General features: G+C 36.7%; 1 protein-coding gene and 1 long non-coding RNA gene across 2 annotated transcripts; one reads left to right on the forward strand and one right to left on the reverse strand.

The window, feature by feature from the left end:
- Window positions 1–241: 241 nt before the first annotated feature.
- On the reverse strand, window positions 242–3372 carry LOC134324090 (coiled-coil domain-containing protein 106-like). The gene is made up of 4 exons (XM_063005779.1): window positions 3330–3372; window positions 2214–2372; window positions 1775–1978; window positions 242–784 (listed from the first exon to the last, which is right to left on the reverse strand). Exons 1-4 carry the CDS (start codon window positions 3370–3372, stop codon window positions 462–464), a joined length of 729 nt encoding a protein of 242 aa, XP_062861849.1. The 3' UTR covers window positions 242–461.
- A 2443-nt stretch (window positions 3373–5815) lies between these two features.
- On the forward strand, window positions 5816–7975 carry LOC134322900 (uncharacterized). Its single transcript, XR_010013992.1, has 3 exons — window positions 5816–5911; window positions 6416–6623; window positions 7427–7975. It is a non-coding gene; the product is annotated as an uncharacterized LOC134322900 (long non-coding RNA).
- Window positions 7976–11765: the final 3790 nt, after the last annotated feature.

Raw genomic sequence — 11765 nt, forward strand, 5'->3', positions numbered from 1 at the left:
AAGTGTAAAATACATGACCAGTCAGTCACATTTATGTTATAAAAATTGCAATGACAAAAGAAATAAGGAATACAGTTTTATTTGCACAATATAAAACAGTTTTAAAGAGTTTAAAGGGTACTCAAATTTAAACTGCCATAACAAAAATGTATTAGACATTTATTTATGGTATTTAACTCTTTAAATAAAAACGTCTTTTAAAATAAATAAAATGTTACTCAAAACATTGCTTAAATCAGTCTTTAATTTAAATCGGTCTAAATCTTTACCAAGTCTAAGTTTTTATCTAAAAATAAAACAGCTGTTCTAAACAAAAGTTTTCCTAAACAAACCAAAAAGTATACCTCACATACTGCTGTATTTTAAGTTTTTTCACCCATGAACTTGAACCAACGTGCCAAATACATTTTAAACAGAACAAAGTATAAGCAGAACAAAGCATAAACAGCCATAAACAGCCATTAAACAGGTTTGCTTCTCCTAATGGGAATGAGTGTACCCCCAGCCTTCACGCTTTCTATTTTTTCTTTCACATCTTCATCTTTCTGAATAGATGCCTCACACCTCTTAGCAAAGGCAAGCACTGTTTTTCCACTAGGCCTCTTGGCCAGAACCTCTTCATATACCTCAGAAACTGCAATAGCAAGCTCTCCAATAGCTGAAGTGGACACCACAGTGTTCCTGTCAACGGCGTGCTTCTGGAAGGCCCTGGTCATCGTCTTTGCCTTCGGTAAAGTTTCAAGGATGGATCTGTAGCGGCGCACAATTTCACTTGGTGTTTTTACTAGGCAGGAAAAAAAAACATTAGACTGCAGTCTTAAAAAGGTTTCACTGCAAAGAAAACCATAACAGTCAAATGTGTTTCAACTAAAAAACAGACAAACAGATTCTACATTTAAAATGTACTATCAACAAACATGAATTCAGTGATTTGAATTCAACATTTCACACACTGCACTACATCCAGTTAAACAGGACTAATTGTGCTCTCTTTGCAGTTAAACATGCAGCTAGGAAGTCCTTACAATATCTGTGATATGCTCAGAACTGTGGCACAATATATCACAAGAATAATAAATACTGTCATATTGTCCAGTTCTAGTTTCAACTGTACGAACTTTGTTGATCCATACATTTGTTGAAAATTTTTCAAAAATTTCTATTTCTCTACAACATTTTACATTTACCACCTAAAAATAAAAGTATTCAAATATCCAATAGCTACAAACATGGAACTTATGGTTGTTTTAACTAGGGCTAGTAATGAGGATTTTAGAACTTTCAGTGGCCTATTGTATATTGCAGTACATTCCAGTGAAATTTTAACTTTTGGTCAAATAACTATGATCACATTATAGTTGTCAGCCCCTTATGGTTATGCTTTCGGGCCGGTTACTTATCAGACCTATCAGTACTATGTCCATGGCCCATACAAGAAACTAGTGATGAAATGGTTACTAGTTTAATGGAAAACAACAGTAAAACACCCGATGGTTAGTGTTACCGTTTCAAATTTCAGGGCGTTTTCACAATTGGGCCGTTTCAGCGTCTGAAGTGGACTCAGACCGCTGAGTCATGGTTTTCTGTGCAGATGTGAACATGAAAAACCTCTAAACCAAAAACACCAAAAAAAACAAACCAAACTCTCTCTGGAGGTGGTCTCAGTTCGGTTGATTTGTAGTTCGTTAAGTGGTTTGATTGATTTGTGCATTGTGAAAACAAAATGGCCCCAGTCCGCTTTTGCTTAATGGTAAAAACATTATTTGGTGCTTACTACGCTGCCGAAACTTCTTGTGCTCTTTCTTGTGTTTCTTGGCTCCCTTGCTGTGCTTCTTTTTGGATTTGTGCTTGCGCTTTTTGGGGGTTGAAGAAGAAGATGAGGATAAAGAAGATGAGGATGAAGACATGGATGATGTATCAAAGGTTTCAGAATCATTCACAGTGAATGGAGCATCCATGGTTTCTTCCTTTGTTTTAACTGAAAAATATAACAAAAATAATCATTGACACTGTAGCATATACATTCACTTAACACTGTAACTACTGTTATTTAAACATACTGTAAATACCTGGAATCACAGAAGTGGCCCATGTACTAAAAAGTGAGGCTAGGTTATTTTCTACAGCACCAATACATTATATCACATAATACTAATAAAACCAGCTCCTTTTTGATGTTTAATTCTTGTATGTAGCTAATTCTTGTTATGTACCTGTGAGGGCAGACAACTGTCCACGGAGAAAATCTCTCTCTTTCTCAAGTTCTTCAATCTTTTTCTTCTGCCATTCCAACTTCTCCTTCAGAAAGTTCACTTCTTGTTTCTCCTTGTTAAGAAGTACTGTTGCAGTAGGGGCTATGTCAGAGGCTGAGCCTTAAAAAAACAGGTGTTATAAAAATTAGAATTACATCTTGTTACGTGGGAGAAAGGAGGACTCAGGTGCAGAGATCGGGTAACAAAATTTTTATTTTTTAAGTGGAAAATAATGAACCCAACACAGAACACAGAAACAAAACCCGATCAGGAACCCCGTTGGATGCCGCTGGGCACTGCCGGCAACTGAAAATAAGAAAAGGAAAAATAAGGAAGGCAGTGTGCGAACCCCGGTCGTCCGGAAGCGAACCGGGCACGTTACCAGCGTGCTAACGTGGCACATTTGAGGAGGTAGATGTAGGCGTCGAAAAAGAAACGCGATGGGTATGAACCGGGTAATGGTGTTTTAGCCGAGCGCTTAACGGCATCACCATCAGGCAGTTAAAGAACCCAATTGTGCTGAAAATAACTGCAGTGGGTATGAACCGGGTAATGGCGTTTTAGCCGAGCGCTTAACGGCATCACCATCAGGCAGTTACAGAGCCCACTATGCAGAAAGCGCCGCGGCGCTACAGCACTAACACGGGAGTTAAAACTCCCGTTAACTACTAGCTCCTGCTCAGCGGGAATCTAGAAATGTCCGCGATCGGTGTACACTTCACTGGAGTACTCAACTGGGGAAGTTCACCGATCTGAAAAAAGAAAGATAGAGTAATTAGTTTAGACAGGCAGGGTGCGGATTCGAACCGGGAATTCCGGCATACGGACCGAATGCTTAACAGCGTCGCCACCTGCCGGTTACTGAATCCAATTCCTGTTTGATTAGTTAAAGTTACGCGGAAACTGCACCCAGCGAAATGACTGGTAGTGTAGCAGCACCGCTAAAGCTACCCGGAAAAATCAAAAGCAGCTCGAGGGCTGCACAGTGTCGCACCACGCTAATTCTAAGGCAAAATAAAGACGATTACCTCGACCTTACGATCTACACACCCGGATGGCTATGCCACCAGGGGATACCGTCTAAACCTAAGAAAAAACGTGGACGAATCGCCACTTGCATGCCGAGAAACAAACAAATGAAACAAAAGCTGGACAAACAAACAACAGAAACAAAAACAGGGAAAGCTAACAAAAGGTGCGACGCCCGCTGCTGTGCAGAGCTGGCTTAAGTAAGCCAGCCCACAGCTGCGGGCGATCCACCTTAATTGGAAGGCCTACTATTTAAGGCCTTCCTTTACAGAGCTCTGTAAGACCTGTGACGCCAGGGAAGAGTGGTAAGTACCACTGACGCCACAGACCTTACACATCTACTGTCTAAGTGGGTATCATTTATTAATCAAGCCAAAATCAGTTCTCAATTCAGAATCAATTCTGACTCAAGAACCTTAATTCAAACTGAATGTTCATAATCAATTAATCAATTCTCAGGATTTTTAGATAAATCTAAAAAACATAACCATTAGCAATTGTAAATGCAACACTGACAGTTCCATTAGAAGAACCAAAAATGGTTCTTCTATCATTATGATGTCAAGCTTGTAACAATAGAAGAACCCTTTTGATGCTATGTAGAACCCTTTTAAAATTGGTTCTATATAGCACTCTCCATCAGTCTGAAGAACCCTTTCATGATGCAAAAAACACTTTAATCGTGCAAAAGGTTCTGTAAAGGTTTCATGGTTCTATATAGACAGGCAACCGCCCTAATTCAAACTGTAATTATTAATGCATGTATATACACTCATTATACACTTGACCCCATATAGTTAAAAACCTAGAAAGTGTGAATGGGGATGTAATTTACTGCTGAACATGTAAAATTGTACATTGTCTACATAGTCTTGTCTGTATATTGTATTGTTGTAAATTGCAGAGAGCTAACAACAGCCGGAAACAAATTCCTTGTGTGTGTAAACATACTTGGCGAATAAAGCTGATTCTGATTCTGATTCTGATATTATTAATTATCTAATACACTATCTAGTGCACTATGTAGTGAACATAAATCAGTGATCTGATAAACAATCTATTGCACTGTGTAGGGAACATAAACCAATTGTCTAATTCACTATCTAGTGCACTACGTAGGGAACATAAATTCATATCTAAAATACTATCTAGTGCACTATGTAGGGAACATAAATCCGTTATCTGATATACAATTTAGTGCACTATGTAAGGAACCTAAATCCATTAACTAATACGCTACCTAAAGCATTATGTAAGAAACATAAGTCTATTATCTAGTACACTATCTAGTGCACTAAGTGAGGAACATAAATTCTTTTCTAATATACAATCTAGTGCACTATGTAGGGAACATAAATCTATTATCTTTCACACAATCTAGTGCACTATGTAGTACACATTAATGTGTTTGTAATGCGAACAGTTAGCTTAGTAGCTCAGTTAGCAGCTCCTAAATCCCATATCCTTTGCTGTGTGCAAGAGGTTTAGCTTTTTTGGGGGGGCTTGGGGGGTCAGGGTTGAGGTCCGGGGGTACCTTCCTGAAATGAGTTTTTGCAACTTGGGATGTCTGCAGCCACGTAAGGTGAGGTAACGTTAGAGTTGCTGAATAGTTTAATTAGCTGATAGATAGATGATAAACACGCAAAACTTACTTTCTCGCTCATCTGTTGGGACTTGTTTCATCTGTTGGCGTCTTTGGATCCTCTTCGAACGAGAACTGGCAGCAGATGAACTCGATTATTTTTCATTTGTATCATCCATTGTTCTTCTTCAGAGAAAAAGACGTGCTGTACTACGATCATCAGTCAAGCCCGGGGGAGACGATAGCGCGCGGCATCAGTGTATTCGCCTGTGATTGGATGTTTGTATAACATCGTCTGTGATTGGATCTTTACTTTTTAGCGCCAAAATTTTTCGTTTGTATTTTTTTCTGGTCTAAATCGGCTAGAAGCAGATGGTACCATATAATCTCTGTTAAGAGGCACCCACAAACAGGTAAGCACTCTTTAAAATAATCTATTTTATTACCTGTAAATATGCATGATCTATTTAAACTGCAGGATAGATGCAATGAGATAAATAATGGGCGACATGAATCTGCTTTAATTCTAAAATACTATTGTACATAAATGCTATAATACACACATATATTTTACTACTTCTCTGGTGTGCACAATGCAGGACTAAATTTCACTCCATGTCTGGTTGTTATTGCAAGGCTTCTTATGAACTGGTTTAATTTTATTATCAAAAGTCTGTTCGTTCGTTCATTCATTCTTTTCAGTGTGTATTTTGAATTCTGGTTTATTTTATGTTGTATTTTAGTGTGCAGTCTTGCTAGTGTGAATAGTTATTTTTTATATGAAATGAAAAATACAATTATACAGAGAACTGCTTGCATCATAAAGGTATTTCAGAAATGTTCTTGTTAATTGTCTGTGCTCCCTCAGCAGAATGTCTCTGGAAACAAAGTTGCGGGCCAGGATTGAGGGAAAACAAACAAAACGCAAGACACTGAAGTTGATTAAGTGGTTGCAGAAGAAACACCTTCTGAAGGAGAAGCTCAGATGCCCTCTCTGCCACCACAAAATGAAAATGGTATCTGTGACGAAGAAGGACCAATACAACTGGTATGTGATATGGCCTGATAATCTCCATGTCACTGAATAGAACATCATTACACTTAAACTAAGATTATCATAAACATAATTGTTCTTTCTTCTCATTATGATTATTATTATTATTGTCACTTGTATATAAAGATCAATAAATCAAAAGGCATGTTAAATTGCTGCTAAACTATTTAGTAATGCAAGGCGAAGTGTGTACAATATATCAACAAGGTATAATGTAAAAATAATAATGTATGTTTGGCATGTTCACTGGTGCTGTAAAAGAGGAGGTCATGGCAGAGTCTCTAAAACCATCAGAGCTGGCTCCCTCTTTGAAAAGTCTAAATCATCTCTGTTCAGTTGGATGAAGTATATTTACAGGTGCTATGCTGTGTTTTTGTATAATGAAAAAAAAAACTATGTGAGATTGTCTTTCATAAATACATCATGAACACAAAGGAATGCACATACCTACAGAAGTCTTGTCAAAGTATCCTATTACATTATTTTTTTCTACTCCAGATTCTCACAAGGACTCAGGCTCAGACAGATTGATATGATCAGTGATGACATTGCTAGCAGCTCCACAACACTGACTAAAATGGCAAGGTGCATTCGAGAGGTTTGTATTTGCTCAATAGACAGACACAGAAGGAGGAGCAGGCAGTGTCTTGGTGGTCAAAAAGAATTTGTTGTGATAGACGAGAGCTGCTTCCGTCATCAGCGAAAGGTTTGTACACCTTTTCAGTTTGTTTATAATGTGAGCTTTTTAAAGACACCACTATTTTTTAGCCCACACATACTAGGCCTATCATAATCATGAAACCTATCTTTGTTCATGCTTATGAGGGCGGCACGGTAACTCGGGGGGTAGCACTGCACCCTCACAGCAACAAGGTCCTGGGTTCGATTCCCTAGGTGGGGCGGTCTGGGTCCTTCCTGTGTGGAGTTTGCATGTTTTCCTCGTGTCTATGTGGGTTTCCTCCAGGAGCTCTGGTTTCCTCCCACAGTCCAAAAACATGCAAGTGAGGTGAATTGGAGACACTGAATTGTCCATGACTGTGTTTGATAGTAAACTTTAACTGATGAATCTTGTGTAATGAATAACTACCTGTCATGAATGTACATGATGACATAATAAAAATTAATTAATTAAAATCCTAATAAATAAATAAATAAATAAATCATGCTTATGAATACATTATAAATACAGTATTTTTGTTCATATTTACACATAAAAGACAAAACACATTATGTGTGAAAATTTAAAGTGGATATATGTACTAGAAATATAACAATAGCATATGTATTTACATTTCATTCATTAAAATATTTTATAGGAATTTATTCATTTTTTTTAAAGAGAATCTTATAACAAAAAGTGCTGGAGACATTATTAAGGTTTTTTCTGTATAATTATCCATAAATTAAAATACACTATGTACCTAATTCCTAATATGACAGTTTAAAACCAGATGTGCCATATTTTCTGTAATTTGTGTGCACTAAATTGATCATTCACCTTTTTTTTAGTATGCACGGGGACGATTTGGAAATACATGGAGAAGGAAGAAATGGGTCTTTGGAATGATGGGAGTCAAAGACAAAAGACGGAGACTGGTGTTGAAACTAGTGTAGAAACGATCAAGGCACCACCTTGTTCCTCTGATCAGAAAGCATGTTAAGGCAGGAAGCAGCATTATCAGTGATGAGTGGAGGGCATATAAGGTTGTGTTGAGGAACATGGGGTACAAACACTATACCACAAACCACAGCAGGTGGTTTGTGGATCCCCGGTCCGGTGGCCACACACAACACATTGAACGAGCTTGGGGGATTATCAAAGGACCCAAGCTCGTTCTATATCGTATCTATAGACTGAGAGGAAATCGCACAGAGACTTTGTTAAAGGAGCACCTCAAGGTACTTGAATGGTCATCCTGGCTTGGCTCTCGTCATCTTGATGGGCCACTTGGACGTTTGTTCAAGGACATACAAAAAGCCTTTCCAGTGTGAATGTTCACAATTTATTTCTTATATTAGCTAAATGTTAATGTTTGTAACTAATGTTTGTAAATAAATGGCGATGTGTTTTGCACTTTACAGTAAGTCTCTTTTTTGGCAGTTAGAAGTGTTAGTAACTCATTAACAAATGGTGAAGTGTGTTACACTTTAATATAAGGCTCCTGTTTTGCAGTTATAAGTGTTAGTAACTCATTAACAAATGGTGAAGTGTGTTACACTTTAATATAAGGCTCCTTTTTTGCAGTTATAAGTGTTAGTAACTCATTAACAAATGGTGAAGTGTGTTACACTTTAATATAAGGCTCCTGTTTTGCAGTTAGAAGTGTTAGTAACTCATTAACAAATGGTGAAGTGTGTTACACTTTAATATAAGGCTCCTGTTTTGCAGTTATAAGTGTTAGTAACTCATTAACAAATGGTGAAGTGTGTTACACTTTAAAATAAGGCTCCTGTTTTGCAGTTAGAAGTGTTAGTAACTCATTAACAAATGGTGAAGTGTTTTACACTTTAATATAAGGCTCCTGTTTTGCAGTTATAAGTGTTAGTAACTCATTAACAAATGGTGAAATGTGTTACACTTTAATATAAGGCTCCTGTTTTGCAGTTATAAGTGTTAGTAACTCATTAACAAATGGTGAAGTGTGTTACACTTTAATATAAGGCTACTGTTTTGCCGTTAGAAGTGTTAGTAACTCATTAACAAATGGTGAAGTGTGTTACACTTTAATATAAGGCTCCTGTTTTGCAGTTATAAGTGTTAGTAACTCATTAACAAATGGTGAAGTGTGTTACACTTTAAAATAAGGCTCCTGTTTTGCAGTTATAAGTGTTAGTAACTCATTAACAAATGGTGAAGTGTGTTACACTTTAAAATAAGGCTCCTGTTTTGCAGTTATAAGTGTTAGTAACTCATTAACAAATGGTGAAGTGTGTTACACTTTAATATAAGGCTCCTGTTTTGCAGTTATAAGTGTTAGTAACTCATTAGCAAATGGTGAAGTGTGTTACACTTTAAAATAAGACTCCTGTTTTGCAGTTATAAGTGTTAGTAACTCATTAGCAAATGGTGAAGTGTGTTTCACTTTAAAGTAAGTCTGAGATGGTTTAGAGAGGTCACAGATATCTGAGAGTGGCCTGAAGTAAACCAGAACCTGAGACAACCATGAGGAAGATGGCAGATGGTATGCTGAAAATGTCAAGGTAAAAGTAAATATTGCTAAGACCTTAGAATGTGAATTTAGTCATTTCATATGTTAATGTATGCCACATCGTTAATGACTAAAAAGGCATCCTGTTGGTGGTTAAATGGTTAAAAATGCTGGTTAAATGGTTAAACTTATTAACACGTGATGAAGCTGACAGGTTTAATGCTGAATGATTGAATGATAGAGAAGACAAAGCTAGATAAGTATCTGACAAGATCTGAGGTTTAACATTACAGATCGCTGTGGGTTCACTATTTGGCAATGATGTAGGATCATTACTTGGCAAGTGACGTTCCGGTTGCCCTTTCTATTTATGCTTTATAACTGCTTATTAATGACTTTTAAGGCATTTACAACCTAATAAATAACCCTTAATAAACAGATTATTAACCATTTATAAAACCCTTTATAAAGGTAGCCTTATTTTAAAGTGGAACCAAATTATAGACTGTTTAAGTCTTTGTAAGGGGGTAAACTTACAAAATCAGCAGGGGATCAAATACTTATTTCCCCTCAAAAAAGTTTTTGTTGCCTAAGGGCAACGTTGTGCAATAATGGTACAGATTTACAGAGAAAATTATGAAAACATAGACTACTTACACTCTAAAAACTAAAACTGTGATGTACAAAATTTTTTTGGTGAAACATTTTTACACTTAAAAATATTGAGTTAATTTTAAAGCTGTGAAATCATTGATATATACCATCTGAGTTGAGTAAAAGTAAGTAAAAAAATTAAGTAGATATGAGTAATCACATTTAGCTCGACAGTATATAATATTGAGTAAATATAATTAAAATCCGTAGTCAAAACCATTTAAAAAATGAGTAGATATAATTGAACTGCTAGGTAAATATGACTAAAACCACATATGTATATATATAAATATATGTAATTTAATGCTACTTATACTTGACTATCAATTATCAAAATGTACTTAATTTATTAAACTGTATTTACCTTTTCCTCCAGGAGAACTTTACTTTACTTAATTTATCTAATTAAATCGAATGTAAATAAAGTAACTGTACACACATTGAACTTAGCCATCTCAAACATGGTTGAAATACACCAACAGGTCCTTCAATCAATTTTAGACTCCATACGACAGCAAAAAGTGAACAAAGGCTGTTTGGCATTAATGAAAATCTCAACTTCGATTATACAGTAATAAAACGGTTATTGTAGCGCTTTATATAACCTCATTTGTAACTATTTTTTGTCTTGACCATGAACATGTAAAATGAAACTAATGACTGTAGAAAACATGGACAGTGCAACTTCTCAAAATTGAAGCCAGCACATGTCTTGCACCTCTGCTGGAAGTGGTGTCCATGTTTTCTACAGTCAGTGGCTGAAACACAACAAGAACTGAGATCTCTTAAACTCCTTGTGCACTAAATCCAATGGTATGACAGCATCTTTTCGATCATAACTTGGAAACTACATATGCAGGTAGGTTTTCAGTCTTTGAACCTTGGTTGAAAGGTTTCCAGAATCCAGCTCCAGCAGAACTTTTTGGAAAACTCAAAACTGTATTTGAGATTCTTGGGGTATCTCAGATCCAAGGCATAGGTTAGTCCCAACAAATAGCAACAGGCTCTGCTAAGATCCTCAGGACTGCTGAGGACAGTGATGCCCTCAATCACAATCCCTACATCAGTAGATTCTTCAGCTGAACCTTCTTGGTTCCGCAGCAGGTAAATCTTCATCACCTCCTCTGCCAACTCTTCTTGTACATTGTCAGGAGCATCAGCAGGGTCCTGCAGACATTGAAAAGACAGTTAGTTAGTGTCAGCGTGCATGTTAAAAAGGCATTAAAAAATAATTGAATGTACTACATTTTATTTTTCCCTGTAAAGTCAATTTTTTTTCTAAATTTGTGTGTTTATGTTGGGCAGGTATTAAGTTCTTAATTTTGGGATTCGGATATTTGGATCTGCGCTGAATGCAGGCTTGCTTCAAAACACATTGTCAGTACACTCTTGTACTATAATTTAGATCTTTTTAAATCACATTGTTAAAACATGGAACAATATATAATCTCAGATGTGCTTCTTCATGTCTCAGTTCACGATGGCTGCTTATGTAGGCAATAAAAAGTGATTAGAGATATGGACAGTAAGAACATGTTTGCAAAATATCATGCAATTTTTTAACCGAGAGATACGAAGCTTTATTTTAGCCTCGGGAGAACTATTTTTCCTGAGGACTGATAGCATTTTTCTGTGAAATGGCAGTTCACACTTGATTAACATACCCTCATAAAAATGCTTGTAACCCTGATGATTATAAATAGATACACGATTATCACTGAAGGTGGAATTTGCTGATAAAATGGTACATTCAAGGTTGATGCTGTAACCTGAGAGGCACTGCTCTGCCTTACGACCACAGAACATATAAGCAATAATACACGAAACGGAGTGCTACAACATGAGATATCGGCACTGGTGTGCTGTGGTGGTACACCAGTGCCAACATCTTGAGTTAAGCACAAATCTCAAGTGCATTATTGTCATTATACCACAGTTAACACTATAAGATTTTAAGATAGAAAGGAAACACCATCAACATTCTGCAAGGTAAAATAGTTACATTCTATCAGACACCCCGCTGCTAAACTAAACCATTATTTCAA

Source organism: Trichomycterus rosablanca, chromosome 1, assembly GCF_030014385.1.
Source record: "Trichomycterus rosablanca isolate fTriRos1 chromosome 1, fTriRos1.hap1, whole genome shotgun sequence".
NCBI lineage: Eukaryota > Metazoa > Chordata > Actinopteri > Siluriformes > Trichomycteridae > Trichomycterus > Trichomycterus rosablanca.

Coding starts and splice junctions, on each gene's coding strand:
- LOC134324090 (XM_063005779.1), bottom strand. CDS start 3,372: ATGCAAGTGGCGATTCGTCCACGTTTTTTCTTAGGTTTAGACG. Junction 1,979..2,213: donor ACAGTTGTCTGCCCTCACAG/GTACATAACAAG, acceptor TATATTTTTCAG/TTAAAACAAAGGAAGAAACC. Junction 785..1,774: donor CAAGAAGTTTCGGCAGCGTA/GTAAGCACCAAA, acceptor TTTCCTGCCTAG/TAAAAACACCAAGTGAAATT.